The sequence below is a fragment of the Falco cherrug genome, chromosome 8, assembly GCF_023634085.1.
Source record: "Falco cherrug isolate bFalChe1 chromosome 8, bFalChe1.pri, whole genome shotgun sequence".
NCBI classification, from domain to species: Eukaryota; Metazoa; Chordata; class Aves; order Falconiformes; family Falconidae; genus Falco; species Falco cherrug.
The window spans coordinates 23,098,058-23,114,398 of NC_073704.1; the positions used below are offsets into that span (position 1 = coordinate 23,098,058).

At 35.2% G+C, this 16,341-nt stretch overlaps 1 protein-coding gene across 1 annotated transcript in view; it reads left to right on the forward strand.

The window, feature by feature from the left end:
- LOC102059304 (sodium channel protein type 2 subunit alpha) overlaps positions 1 to 13,463 on the forward strand; it is a 78,710-nt gene extending 65,247 nt beyond the window's left edge. The window contains exons 23-28 of the mRNA XM_027810759.2: positions 1,075 to 1,356; positions 4,462 to 4,515; positions 5,771 to 5,908; positions 7,631 to 7,735; positions 8,853 to 9,123; positions 10,048 to 13,463. Of these exons, the coding sequence (XP_027666560.2) occupies positions 1,075 to 1,356; positions 4,462 to 4,515; positions 5,771 to 5,908; positions 7,631 to 7,735; positions 8,853 to 9,123; positions 10,048 to 11,240 (2,043 nt within the window). The 3' untranslated portion in view covers positions 11,241 to 13,463. The remainder of the gene's footprint in view (positions 1 to 1,074; positions 1,357 to 4,461; positions 4,516 to 5,770; positions 5,909 to 7,630; positions 7,736 to 8,852; positions 9,124 to 10,047) is intronic.
- The last annotated feature ends 2,878 nt before the right edge of the window (positions 13,464 to 16,341 follow it).

Sequence of the window (16,341 nt, forward strand, 5' to 3'; positions counted from 1 at the left end):
AAATCTTTAAATTTTTCACATCAAAATACACAAATGCTACAATACATGTTTATAGTTTAGTCATATGTCTTAAGTTTCCAAATAAATAGTGTGGTTCCTGTCTGGGTTGAGGCTGCTGACCACACTAGCCAGTGCAGGGGACTGTGCCCTTTTGCACATGGCCATCACCACTGTTTTACATGATTTGCATTGCAAACAACACAGAAGTCCCTATCTAATAAATGGGCAAAACCTCTATTGATCTTGGACTACTTTCAGTCAAAGTAGTGAACAGAAAAATTCCACTGTTTTCAAAACCGTACACAAAAAATTACTGCAGTCTCTACTGATTTGGTAGAAAATTATTGTCAGAGTATCTGCAGCTTTCTTCTAGTTCAAACACAGTAAGAAAATTTTTGCCAAGGGATTTAATCTGGTTGTTTACTGCCACTTCCCCGTATAGAGTAGCTCAACTGTATTAAATGCAGCCAATTAAAAACAAAACCCTAAAGGATAAGTGTAAGAGTAACTACAGTGAGCCAAGCAATTTAAAACCAAGACTTATAGCACACGCTGTTAATACCAACTAAATAAGATATGCTTAATTATGTTACGTTGTATTTAAATGCTAAAATACACCAATATACATAAAAAGTTTCTGAGAATAAAATCATTAGTAATTACAGTTTTACATGCAGACATTTTTATTTAGTCTTCCACATAATCATTTTTTGATCTTTTTGTGGTTTATTTTCTATTTCTAGACTTTGATTTGTATTGTTGGAATTTAACATTTATTTCTCTCTTTCTCTAGAGCACACAAATTCTAAGAATCCATCTTGCTACTAACAGGTTTTCTTTTGCTTTTTGAGTTTTTTTCAGACTTTTGCATTGTCTTGGTTTCCATATTATTTTATTTCTTGCTTTTTGCAATCTCATTAGTTTCTATTGAACCTTAAGTAACATTTCCACCATAAATTTTTAATGTAATATTTTAACTGTCCATTCCATATTAATACTGTTTTAACATTTTTAAAGTAGTTTTCTTTTCCTGTTCATAAACTAAGTGTCTATTTTGTCTAATTTGTACACTAGGTGGTTGTAAATGCCCTTGTAGGAGCAATTCCATCTATCATGAATGTATTACTGGTTTGTCTTATATTCTGGCTCATCTTCAGCATCATGGGAGTAAATCTGTTTGCTGGCAAATTCTATCACTGTGTCAACACCACAACTGGTGAGATGTTCGATGTCAGTGATGTCAACAATTATACTCAGTGTGAGGAACTCATTAAAAACAATCAAAGTGCCCGATGGAAAAATGTGAAAGTAAACTTTGATAATGTAGGAGCTGGATATCTTGCTCTGCTTCAAGTAGTAAGTAAATTTATATCTTTTCTTTTTGCTCTTTTTAAAGAAGTCTAGGGAAAATGAGCAAGTTAAGACTGTTAAGTAGTAGAATAATTTCTTCGTAGCAATGATGTACAGTTTACACAGTTCTATTGCATTGTTACCTGTAATTTTTGTATTAATGATAGCAGATTAAGTTTCCATTCCAAGGCTAGGAAATACAGTCTCACGATGATGATAATAATGTGAAAGTAATAAGTGAAAAAAGTCCATGAATCTTTTGGTGGTGCACAATATAAACTTCAGGAATGCATTTCATGAGCCTTTACATGGTGGGCATGGCTCAGAGATCCCTATAATTATTTAAAAGATCTCTCCCCTGATTTATGAGCTCAGTTACCTTGTAAGACAGTGAGGTAGACAGCAGTTTAAAAGAAGGCAGACATCCTAACTGACTGTCCGGTTTCCTGTGAGCAACTACTTTCAGCGCCTCCCACATAGCCTGTTCCTAGGTATCATTACATATCTACAGCAACAGTCTTTCGCAGTCAGATCTATTAACCTAGGCACTTTTGACACTGTGAAATATTTTTTCTTTTGTCAACAGCCTGGTCAAGGTAGAGTGGATTTTTCTTCATGTCTATACTCATCTAAGGAATCAGTTTGTAAATTAGATGGTAAAAATAAAAATATATTGACCCGATGCATCCAGTGCAGTTATTTGTTTAATTGGAGCATGAATTTTCAGACCTGGAAGTGGATTTAGGGAAAGGAATCATAAATAATGCAAGATCTGAGACTGGGGTACCCAGCGTTTCATGTAGCATGGAGCCAATTCTTTCGGTATTATCATAATACTTGTGTAACAGGTCTGAAATCCTCTGTGAGAAGCAGGAGGTGCCCATGGGAAGAACATGGATAGTTACTGATAGATAGATCCTAATAGAGTATTAGGTCTGATTAATCATATAACGCTTTCTCTTGATGTTTGCAGATAAACAGTACTTGCTACTAAATTATTATGTTTCAGTGAGAAGTACATGAAACTACAAAGACATTAAACTGTGTGTAAAATAGGAAAATGTAAAATACTTCTATCACAAAAAATATCACATTCCATTAACACTTATTAAAAATACATTATAATATACCAAATAATATTCTGTTACTTTTAGTATTATCCTTGTGGAGTATTAGATGTGATTGTATTGCATGGCATATTCATTCTATTTATTACTGCTACTTATATGGAGTCTGTAAATTTTATTTTCCCTTGAAGTCCTTTTCCTATGCACTGTGGTACAGAAACATCTTTGTTCTAGGTACTGGGCATACCTTTTATTTATGCCAGAGGAATAAACCCTGTTACAGGCTCCTTGGCTTAGAACAGAGCTTCTGGTAGCTGGCATCTGATCCAAAACACAACCAAGAAAGCAAGCAATTATGTTTAAATGATCAAGCTCTGTACAATCGCTTGTCTATACTTTGGCATACAGCTTCATTGTATGAAAAGCTATCAGAAATGTTATGAGATTGTTACTGCTCTGGTATCACCAAGTCATCCAAGAACGATATGTTTGTCCCTTCTGTCCCACAGCAGGTCAGTACCCCTAGCTGACCTTAATTCCCAAATGAACTAGCTGACTTAAAATGTTTTTCCTCTAAAGTTGATGTGACTCTCATGTACTGAATAATGATTCTAATACTCTGACTTCAGATCTCATTGCTGCCCTTGTACTAGAATTTAAAGTGTATTGTCTTATTGCCAAGACTTGCCTCTGAAGATGTACAAGGAAAACTTTAGTCTCTTAAAGCTGTGTCTGAATGTCATCCATGTCATCCATCCAGACAGTGTTGGTCTTTAATTACTACATCACTCCTGTGGACCTTTTGTTCTTCTTCACTTCATTTCTTTCTGTTCTAATTTTTCATTATTTTCCTTTTTAAATCTTCCCTTCTGCCCTTTACATTTCCTGCAGAGATTAAGGGATCCTTCAGCATGTCTCATGTCACCACTTCAGCTGATTGTCTCCACTAATATTCTCCCTCCACTCTTCTCCTGTATTTATTGCTCTTATCAATATCAATTGCTCCTCTTCTAATATTGCTACACAAAGTGCACCAAATGGCTGTCAATTGTCAACTGAGCCAGAAAGATCTATGAAGCCTGGCTCCAAGCATGTTCCTAGTAAATTTGTGTTTCACTGCAAGGTTGAGGAGGACGTGAACACTCCCAGAGTGCAAGTTATCTGCTGTGAAAATTAGCAGCTGGACCAGAGTACCAGAGCTACTTCTGGCAAGCACAGATGCCATATACTTCTTGGGATGGTTCCTCTCCTGAATCTCCTCAGGAGAGATGCTCTTTTTCTGTTCATGTCACAGGCTTTTTAGGTCTTTTTTTCTTTGTTGTGAATAAGCTTGGAAACCCTGGCTAATGACAGGCACTCACATCTTCAACTAGCATGTCACACCAACCCTCTGTTGTTCCTCAGAAAGTGGACATTCCCTGTCCATGAAAATCACCTCCTTAGAGCAATGATGGCAAATCTTTTTTACTTTTTATTCTACTTAGACAAAGTCTCTATAGGAGCTCAGCCCAAAGTTTTATAGAAGTTAATCACAACTCTTTTACAATTCACTTTTTAGTATTCTGTAAATCTTATCCCTCAAGAACCACTGTATATTTTGATTTTAAACAGTCTATTATTTTTAATTGTGTGGGAATAAAACATTTTTAAAAATCCCATGGCAGCTTAGCCCTAGCAAAAGTGTTCAGACTGACTCCATCAATTGGTGCTGTAAACCTGATAAAATGGCTGTTACCATGAGTGATTGTAGTAGAGTCTACCTGAACATCTCCAGTGATGTCTATCTGAGTCTACCATTCTCCATCTGCAAAGTATCTGCAGCTTCAAACACACTATGCCCTTGCTGAGATCTTCAGAGCCCAATTTTTAATATTTTTGGAATAGCTAAAAAATAAAAACTAGTATTACTATGAAAAATATGCCTGTGTGGTTTATACATTTAGATATGATTTTATTAAAAGTTAAGGTCCAAATGTTGTGACCTAGTTATTTTCCACATTATGAATTTTTATAGGGAAAATAAACAACTATATTTTATTTCTAGGCTACTTTCAAAGGATGGATGGATATTATGTATGCTGCTGTTGATTCACGAGATGTAAGTTTAAGACTTTCAAAGATCATCTATCGGTTATATTCTGCTATAGAGTATAGAATTTAAACACATACAATAACATTAAAAATTATAATCAGCACCAATACATATTTCTTCCAGATACATCTAATCTAGAAAGGAACTTTCAGGTAACTCCATGAATCTTAGAATTTGTAATGGAAATAATTAATCCCACTTCCTTCTGTTTAGCCAAATAAATTAATTTAACTGGACTTTTTTGGGAAAACCTAATGGTAATGAAAAAAACAATGAAGAGTTTTTTTAACCACTTCCTTTGGTAATCATAAGTATGGATTAATTTAAGATTATGTAATGTAATTATTACATATTGACTATATTAATCTTGATTTGTAATTTATAACTACGCATTTCGTTGTTTCTTTAGGTTGAGTACTTATGTTATCTAGCTATTTAACTCCAACTAGATTTTAAGGTTGAAGATCATCTGTTCATTTTTCCAGGGATTAGAATTTTATCTTGGCTACAAAATTAAAACTGTTTTTACCTTGTGCAAAAAAGTGCCACATAAATGCCTGAAGTTGTTCTATACAACCTAGGTTATAGTCACATTAGTGATATCTGTCATCACACAGTGTTACTTGTCTCCCAGCGTAGGATATCCTGTTTTATTACCTTCAGCATTTCTACACTTTAGCACATGGTGCAATAGAGGTGCAGGCACTGAGATGCGGAATCCAGAAGAATCGAGACAATAACAAAATCTTCCTTAGAAATTTTCCTCAATTTAATGGATTTCACAAAACTCAATGACTAGAAATTTATTGAAAGCATCTGTTCTTAGCTGGATGTAAGAACACTCATGTAAGACCAAAAGAGTTCCAGGGAGATTTAGGCAATAGTAAAATTGATTGATTCTGTTGCATAAAAATACACTGAACATAATATAAAATATTTAGATTTGTGCTGTTAAAATTTAAGTACTAATGACTACTCTCAGTTCCACATTGCTTCTTCCTTCTATATAAGGAATTTTGTGTATCTGTACATACATAAACACATCTGTGTGTACATTTACTTTAAAATTCCATATGAGTAATCATTCTCTCAGCTTTCAGTTCTCCAAATATTGATTGGAGTGGACATGTTGGGTCTTTTTAACAGCTGAGTGCAGTTTACAGCTTTCCTAGCTGAGATAGCATATATTATTAATAAATTATATACATTGGGTTTTACATCTAGTATTCTCATGGGTAATAAAATATATACTATTTTGTAGGTAGAAGATCAACCTAAGTATGAGGACAACCTGTATATGTATCTTTATTTTGTCATCTTTATCATATTTGGATCATTCTTTACCTTGAACCTTTTCATTGGTGTCATTATAGACAACTTCAACCAACAAAAAAAGAAGATAAGTATTTAAAATGTTTCCATAGTGCTATAAATTATTAGCTATAATGAATTAATAACTAATTTATGTAAAGCTAATAAAAATGAGAAGTTATTTCAAGTCCTTGAGTAAAAATGCCTTCTTTTTCTTTAACATAATCTGTGTTAAATCTTGTGGATGTGATTTTAACCTTTGCATTTCAGCATTTTGACAAGCAAAGAGGGACAAATCATGAGGTGGTTCATAATAATTTGCAAATTGTGTAAGAGCTTAAATGAAGATGCAAACAGGGAATGTGCATTATTCTTTTGATTAAATGTAATATTATCTGCCATGGAAGAGAGGGTGGTTTTTATTAACTTTAAAGAATTAGGATAAAATAATTTTAATTAATCTTATAAACTGTTGACACTTAATGAAGATACAATATAGCATTGTGTTTATGCAACAGATAATAGTTTGGCAAGCTAATTAAACAGTTGATTAAAAGTCCAATAGACCTCACACGAATAAGCTTAAAGATGCAAATAAAAATGTGTACAAAAGAGCTCTATTTTTCTAACATTTGTGTGAGAAATGAGATGAACTTGTTAGACACAAATACAACCTATAATCAGTGATGGTAAAGCAAAGGTATAAAAGGAAGCAAATTTTTTCTGTATACATTTGACACAAAGGTATGTTTAAAATAATTATATTGATAATGCATAATTTTATTCAAAATAACTTTAAAAATCTAAAAATACAAATAGACATATTTAAAATAATTTGAAGCCTCATGATTCTTAGCCTTCAACTGCCAAAAAGAAATGGAACCTCAGGATCATTCTAAATATTTGTATGCTGTGAAAAACAATTTTCATATGATTTGGTTTTATTCAATCACCAAATAAAAAGCAGCAATACCAAACAGAATCTATGGTAAAAGTCAATTGTGAACTACAGAATTTTTTCTCTGTGAAAATATTCATTAGCTTCTTAAAAGAGCCATAAACATGTCTGGGGCTGCTGCCTCAGTTTCTATCAGTTATGCCCTGCTTTGGGCTTTGATATCCAGTTTAACAAACAATGACTTTGACATTGTGTTTCCATCTGACTTAGTTCAGACTCATCAATAAGCACGATCCATTTATACTGAAATTCAGTCACTCAGTTGCACATCTGACTGGCAGCATTTGCATCTGCAGACAAAGGCTAATTTGAGTTCATCAGGGTTCCAGTGCTGTTTTGATTATTAATTTGCTATGACATGATTTGGATTACTTTTATTAAGTCTATATCAAAGGTGGGGTTTTTTTGCTGTCATTAAAACCCTCAGATTAGACAGAAATGTTCTCCCTTGACACAACCTGTGCCTCAAGAGTTACCTAACTTTTAGACCTGGCTAGCTGTAATCCTAAAAATCTATCTAGAATTTGGAACATGTAAGGCACCAGTCAGGCTCCTATGCACTAAATATATTCTCATCAGCAAGTTATTTAACAGCATCAGTATAGTAAAAACCGTTTTAGCCATGCCAGCCAAGGTGAGCGTGAAGACACTGGGAAAATTCAGCCGTTAGCCTGACAAGGCACCAGTAAAGGGTGGGGTTTTTTTGCGTTAGGAATGCATATGAGCATCCACGCTATAAATACCTGAAAAAATCAAATATAAATGTACTATTATGTTACAGAGGGACATACTGTAGTTAAATGTTCTATGTGTAGACATGATACTGATCAGTTTTTTATATTATTTCTTTACTTTGGAGGTCAGGATATATTTATGACAGAGGAACAGAAGAAATATTACAATGCAATGAAAAAACTGGGATCCAAAAAGCCACAGAAACCTATACCAAGGCCAGTGGTAAGAGTGATTTGATTTTTATACTCCTAATATTAAATACTCATTTGGGAATATAATTTTAGCCAAAAAAGATAAGGTTATATGTCTGGAAATAAAATATTTTTTCCATTCATTTTCTTATAAAAGTAGAAATTGTCCCCCTTTTTTTTGAATTCAGAGGACTAGATCATTCATGTGTGATTTAAAAACATACACTCTGAAGTATGAACTGTAGCATTTAATAAGTTTAATGAGATAAATGTCATAATTTCCTGCCTAAGTCCTAGAAAAGTACAGTTGGTTGGATCATTTATTAGTTCTTGTTACCCACAGATAAACCTAATTTTTGGGGTTTGCTCCTCCCAGATGATTTGTAGGAAATGGGGATGCACTGACCCTTGCTGCTGAAGACAGAAGGGGGCAGTGGTCACCTAATGTGAAAGAGAAAAACAGGTGCAGACAATCTTACAAAATAAAAGAATGCTCTAGCAAGTAAAGCATAAAGTAGGATAAATGTCTCTGTAAGAAACTACTCTGTTATTTACTGAACGCCTACAGGGTTTGAAAAAAATAAAATACTTGTTGCCCCTTACACACCAAGTGGTTAAAAATAGTCTTTCTAAGAAGAGACATATGGCAATAAACATTTAGCTAAGTACTAAAGGAAAACTAGGGCTGTGCAGTCATGGTGTGTTTGAGACATTTAACTTCAGTAGTCCAAGATCTCACCAAGCACAGTTACTGAAGGAAGAGAGAAACATCTGTGGGGATTAGTATTCTAAAACCAGCTAAGAATAAAGATAAGAAAATGAGTTTCTATGTGCCTGGTACTCTTGCTAGTTATCAAGTTATATCACCTTTTTCACACCAATAATATCAATTGTCAGTGTTATTACTATTATTATTCATAGTTTTCCTTCCTGTCCCTTCAATAAACAGTGGTACACTTCTTGATCCACTCGAACAAACAGGATGAGACACAAACCAGCATGAGTTTGGTGTATATTAATGGATGCATCATGAATGGATCTTGCCCTCCTGAATCTTGCAGGGACTTGCTTTCCCATTTTGCATTTTTAAAGACAAATATTTTCAGAGTATAAACTATATTACTTTTTTTGTTTGGTTTTCTTTTCAGAATAAATTCCAAGGCATGGTCTTTGATTTTGTAACCAAACAAGTATTTGACATCAGCATCATGATACTCATCTGCCTTAACATGGTCACAATGATGGTGGAAACAGATGACCAGAGTAAAGAAATGGAAACAATTTTATCCCGAATTAACCTTGTGTTCATTATCCTTTTCACTGGAGAATGTGTCCTGAAATTGATTTCACTTCGCCATTACTACTTCACTATAGGCTGGAATATTTTTGATTTTGTGGTTGTGATTCTCTCCATAGTAGGTAAGAGCAAGTCCTTTGAAGAAAGAACTAGCAGAAGGAAAAGGGAACATTTGTACAAGGATGTTATGATACTGAATATGAAATTTTCTCTTTCCTATATGACTTAGATCTTGATTCAGATTTTCATACTTTAGAGCATACAATATATGAAATGTTGTGTGTAAGATTTTTATCTCTCCTGTTAGTCACTGTCATCTTCTATATCAAAACACATAAAGGAACTATTTGGCACATTAGATTAACATGTACAAATATAAAGAGGAATGTTTAGTGGTATATGTGAACTAATCACAAATTTGCTTTCAGTACTAAAACTGGAAAAGATGTGAAGGTGGTGAGATTTTTAATTGCTTTTGCTAACAACGGTCTTGGCAAATATTTAGATTTCTGTCAATTAAAAGCTAATGACTCTCCAAGGTGCAAATCAGTTGTGTGACAAAACTTGATTCTTCAAGAGTGATACACCTGAGAGAAGCTGTACTGATACAGTGTAGATCCTCAAGTTAAAAAAATCATGGATTTGCAGAGATTAAGCCAATATACTCCTTCATAAAAGACAGTGGTAAAAAGCTCAGCTTCAAGAACTAATTGTTCAGCTTCAAGAACTAATTATATCTAAAGGCAGAAACTTTTCTTTCCAGGCTGCTTCAGGAGTAACTGAAAGCTTAGACAGACACTAGCTACCATGCCACAAGCAGCCTTTCTTCTTTTACTTATTTCCCTTCTCCTAGACAGCATTTCAACATAAGGAAGGTGCTTTCACCTTAGTAACAGGTTTCAATAAAATGTAATAACTTTCATGACGTTTTGCTATAACATAGACTCTCTATACTGACTGTTTTGGAGACAATAAATAAATCTTACTATAGGTAATGAACGAATAAATTTTAAATTATATTTTAAATATTCTTTTTTTTCCTCTAGGTATGTTCTTAGCTGAGATGATTGAGAAGTATTTTGTGTCCCCCACACTATTCAGAGTCATCCGACTTGCCAGAATCGGTCGAATCCTGCGCCTCATTAAAGGTGCTAAGGGAATCCGCACTCTGCTTTTTGCTTTGATGATGTCGCTTCCTGCTTTGTTCAACATTGGCCTGCTGCTCTTCCTGGTCATGTTTATCTATGCGATATTTGGCATGTCCAACTTTGCCTATGTCAAGAGGGAAGTTGGGATTGATGACATGTTCAACTTTGAAACGTTTGGCAACAGCATGATCTGCCTCTTTCAAATTACCACGTCTGCTGGCTGGGATGGTTTGCTAGCCCCAATTCTTAACAGTGGGGAGCCAGACTGTGACCCCCATAAAGACCACCCGGGGAGCTCCGTTAAAGGCGACTGCGGCAACCCTTCCGTTGGGATTTTCTTCTTTGTCAGCTACATTATCATATCGTTCCTGGTAGTGGTGAACATGTACATTGCTGTGATTTTGGAGAACTTCAGCGTTGCTACTGAAGAAAGCGCTGAACCCTTGAGTGAGGATGACTTTGAGATGTTCTATGAAGTCTGGGAGAAGTTTGATCCCGATGCAACACAATTCATAGAATACAGTAAACTATCAGATTTTGCAGCTTCGTTAGATCCTCCTCTTCTTATAGCAAAACCAAACAAAGTCCAGCTTATTGCAATGGATCTGCCCATGGTAAGCGGTGACAGAATTCACTGCCTTGACATCTTGTTTGCTTTCACAAAGCGTGTTTTGGGGGAAAGTGGGGAGATGGATGCCCTCAGAATACAGATGGAAGATCGGTTCATGGCGGCCAATCCTTCTAAAGTCTCCTATGAACCAATTACAACCACATTAAAACGAAAACAGGAGGAGGTATCTGCTGTCATTATTCAGCGTGCTTACAGGTGTTACCTTTTAAAGCAAAAAGTTAAAAAGGTGTCTAGTATATATAACAGAAATAAAAATAAAGAAGGAGATGGACCAGTTATAAAAGAGATAATTATTGATAAACTAAATGAGAACTCCACTCCAGAAAAAACAGATGAGAGTTCCTCTACGACTTCCCCACCATCCTATGACAGTGTAACAAAGCCAGACAAAGAAAAATATGACAAAGATAAAGCAGAAAAGAACTACAAAGGTAAAGATGTCAGGGAAAATAAAAAATAAAGATTTAAGAATTCTGTTTGTAGGACAACATGTTTACAGTCTTTGAGAATGAAGCATCAACTGGACTCCTGCAGGAGGTTTATGCCAAACTGTCAGTTTTTACACATATATATATATATGTGCGTGTGTGTGCGCGCGCGTGTGTGTGTGCATATATATATACATTATATATATACACTAATGGTCAGTGCCTATAACAAAACAGTGAACCTTCATCATCAGTCTGTGACTCTGTGAATCAGGGTAACAAACTTGACAAGAGGTTACTGTTTTCACTACAACTGACACTGCTAAGAATGAGGGGAAAAGTGGCTCCACAGAGAACATGGAGCATGAAATGAATGGGAAGTGATATGTTTTTGTGTTTCACATACTGCAAAACATATAGAACGGTAACTCTTTTCACTGTTTGTAATGCAACTGCTACATTTGTCATATTTTTACAAAATCAGTATTAGTGTATTTATCATTTTTTAATTCACAATTTGTTTACTATTATATGTGACTATTTTTGTAATAGGTTTTGTGTTGGGGAAAGAGGTATGAGGACCAGGTGTTCTACTCTCAGATTCTCTATAATGTACAGATAGAAGTGATTTGCATAGACATGCTGCACTTTTCAATCATGCATAAATAAAAATATGACATTGCACAAAGGTAAAGATTTCAAGAACTTCCATGTTTCAGGGTTGCTCTTAAATTTGAGGTGTTCTAACTACTGTACGGCTGCATCCAGATTATGTGCATCCAGATTAATGTGCCTGGAAAGTCTCCTCTAATTTACAGGAATCTGCAATGACTTATTTTTATGCACGTCATTAAACATTAACAAGTTCTTGTTTTTGTTAAAATATTCACAGCTTAAAAATACTGTGCGGTTTCTGCACTGGAAAAATAGCTTCACCAAAATATACCTGGGAGTTCTTTCATTTTGTTGTGGGTTTTTTTTTGTTTTTAAACAGCTCAAATTTTTCTCTAGACTGTTCTTTAGTTACTGTCTTCTTTCATTATGGCCAACATCTAATAAATCCATAAAAAACCCTTTGCCATGTAAATATTAACAGTATACTGTAGTGCATATTTGAGCATAGAATTAAATGGCTTTGCCATGTGGAATTGCATCAGATATGTACCACAGTATGAGCAATTCATAAGAGTTCAACAGGACATGTTGTATTCTGTGTCATTGTAGATCGTTCAGAGAGTATCACTGATGCATGTCAATGCTTTTGCTGCTGTATCTTGCTCCTTCCACTGTCCACAGTCTCCACTATAGGAAGCCATGTGTCAGTGGTGAAGTGAATCAAATTGTCCAACCAGACCTCATTCTTTCAAGTCATTAAGCAATAGGTTGCAGCTATTTATGAGCTTCTTTAGTTTTGCATTTTAAATTTGAAGTGGCTACTATATGGTGTAGAATCAGACTGTACAGGCCATATTGCAAACTGTTTAACCTGTTGAAGATGTGGTTAGTATATATAAATAATGTAAAGAAATACCATTTGGCAACAGTTCTGTATATAAGAAAAGTGTCTTCAAGTTTAGATCACTATTTCTTATATTTCTTTCCTCGTTCACCTGGCTTAATTTCTGACCACAGTAATTTTAAACTGGCATCATCACACTATGAGGAAAAAAAAAAGTATTTGTAGACTATCTTGTTTGAATATTATATTTGCATATATTTCAATGTGAAGTAAATTGTGTAAATTTGGAACCCAGCTTGTCTCGAAATAGTTATATCTGGTAACAGGACATAGCAAGGAAAGTATTAGGGAAATGTGAATTTCTAGCGCTGTTTCATCAGAAGTTCCAAGACAGTCTCATTGTTCATGAAGTCCTTGCTATCTTGCAGTATCGGTTTACATAGCTTATTCTTATTATTTTTGAATCACACTGCACTAGACTTGTAAAAATAGAATCCACAATATTTCCCAAGAACAAAATGGCACATTTGTATAATCAAGGACATCAGGACATTTTGTGTTTCATACACAAGCGAACATTAAATGTAGAATCTTTCTTTTACAAATGCTTTTGACTTGTAATGTGTTGGTGAAATGCATGCAAGAAATTGTTATTATCATAAACAATGTAAACAATATTACAAATGAGCCAAAAAATAAAGATTTCATTTTTTGTATTGTATTTATTTTTCTTTGTCCTTCTGTTGGTTAAAGCAAGATAAAAACTGGCTTTGGTACAAATAAAGAATGCTTTCGTTATCACTAGAGCTAAATACCTTATTCTTCACTTTTTAAAGGGTTTTCCTATGTAAAACAATAAAAAAAAAAAATCTAAGTACTTTGACCACACCCCATTGGTTTCTACTTCTTTGTCATCAGCATACTGCCTGGGGATAACACAGGACACCAACACATTCTGCCCCAACAGCCTTTCTCTCAGCTCTCAAGAGCCCTTCCAAACCGTAAAGGCACTCCTCAGTATCTAAGGTTATTTTAGCTTGCCACATTGCTGCTACCACAGCTACCCATGCTTTACAAGTCTTAAATATGCGAACAAACTCTCCAGCAACGTTCCTCTGTTTGGTCCTATGTAACATTCAACCAAAAGGCTCATTGCAAACAGGTAGCATTTGTTTTTAACGTACAGTGATCCTTTTTATTCCAGTAATGCTCAAAACTAATGAATACCATTTCACTTGATCTCATAAGAAAGGGACCTTGCTGAAACTCAGCTGTATTAAGTAGTGTTCACAGTCATAATACCCACAGGCTACACGGTAGCTTTTGACTTATAACGGATCCCTTCATGCTGTTCAAGGGCAGAAAGGTATAGTGCATTGAAATACAATATTATTGAATTTAAAGTTTTATATTTCAAAATTTGCAGTAAGTAGAATATTCCTGGAGTTTGCTCACTAGCACGTTTCCAGTGTTTTCTTTATCTGTGGATATTATGTCATATTAGCCGTACTTTGGCTAAATATTAAATTGCTTGGACAGCCATGAAATAACTGATGGAATATTCTAACACTACAATCTATTAAGATCTCTAGTATGATGAGCATCAGCAATCGCTGCAGCAGGGTCTCTGAGCTGGTGTACTATGCAATAGGGAAGCCATATTTCCTTACAGGAATGGCTTTACCTACACCAGAAAAAATGTCTTACCAAGAACACACAGATTTGTCCAGACTTCTCATACCATTAGTTCCTGGGGCTCATCCCTAGCCCTCTTAGAATACAGGGTTAAAGCCCAAGACATGGGCTTCCACAGTTGTCTGGACATCCTTACAAGTACCTGACCTCCAGCCCAAATTAGAGAATCTTCTAATCACACTGTATTGATGTCAGTATGTAAACCCTTGAAGTCAAAGTTATGTATATTATTTATTCCATCACTCCTTTGATTACCTTATCTAACCTCATAAACGATTCCATTTATTTCAAGACTTTTGGAGCTATTCCGCTTCTTTAGTCCCTGACTTCACTTCTAATTGCATTTTACTTATACCTACTCTCATTACATGCTCAAAACATCATCTAAAATCTGCAGAACTTCTGCTCTGTGAACAGGTTGGCAAGCGTTCTGATGAGGAATGACAGTTCATCATTCATTTTCAGGAACCTGGAGTCTCTTACAGTACTCTGTAAGATTACTGTACCCAGCTTCATTACCAAGCACTCTGTGTGGGAAGACATTGACAATGCTTTTGGCCTCAGCAGGAAAGGCTGAGGGCCCTGGTTTAACCTGAACTGGAAATAGGCTTGCTGCTTTGAGGGCACATATGTTGTCCTAATTACCCTGTACTGCTTCTGTGAACAACTTCTTCCCTTCCACCTATTTCCTTTTTCCGCAGAAATCAATAAAGTTTGTATCATTTAAATCTCACGTTATACACTCCTCTCCTGTGCTTCCAGATCATTTGAACAGATATGCCACTTGAAAGAACTCCCTACATACTACTAGGCAAACCAGTAGTGATGGTTATCCCAGTCAAGCATAGCTTTATATTCCTACCACATTGCGCTGCTTGTCCCTCTCCACAGTTTACAACCAGCAAAGGAGGATCCCTTAGTAGCTACTAAAATCCTCGTTGTGTGACTATACTGATCCATGTCCATGAACAGGTGAATTTTCAACATGTCCAACCACAGACAAAACGCCTTCCACTCTGTATGTCACGTATTGCCAAAATGAGAGTATTAGTAATGCTGACAGTAGAGCCAGGTCACTCCCATTGTATAAGTTCATTACTCACTGCTTTTATTTAATGAGGTTTTAAAAGAAAAAAAATCCACATGGATGCCCAGAAAGGAGACATTCCTCTTCATTGCAAATTAATTCATAGGGCAGCACCGCTTAATGCTGCTCCCAAGCAAGTGTTCCCAGATGTCCCAGTGCCTCATATGAACTAATGCAACAATGCTAACATGTGTGCAGCCATAAAAGAGTAATGAGTTTGCAGAATTAACTGAAACTAATTCATCAGTAACAAAGGAGGAAAGCTCAGTCTGTGTTGGCAAAAAAACCCAAACCAAAAAACCAAAATCATTTCCTCCAAGAAGCAGTAGACTGGCCAGAAGAACAGTAAGTGGGACTGCCATTGCAGCAAGTCAGGATCCCCAGCAGTCAAATGTATTTACTGTGAAATTCGTTAATCCATTAAAGGAAATTGTGAGTACTCAGCATTTCTTAGTCCATTATGAATTACATACTGTACTTTATTGAAAAAAAACCAGTCATTTAGAAAGTAAAATTATGATGGGAATTAATAAAATCAAGGAAGCCCTCACTCACAGGGTTCATCTCCATTATATGACTTATATGTTACATCACTATTATTGCTACATGAATTGTTATGATTGTGTAAATATTTTTACATTGAAGAGCTTAACTCCGTTGAAGTGCCATTTGTTGTGATTTTTATGCTCATGTCTTTAGTTCTTCATCTAGACAGATAAATCTGAAAAACCATAAAGGAATCAGAGCAGGAAAAAAAGATCATTGAACTAACAACAAAACCTTATATTTAAAATAAGTTTTCATTATTTTCTATCTGTTGCCCATTTCAATAGTATTTGGTTATCAAGACAGAAATGAGACCCAGGGAAGAGAAGTACCACCATGTGACTGA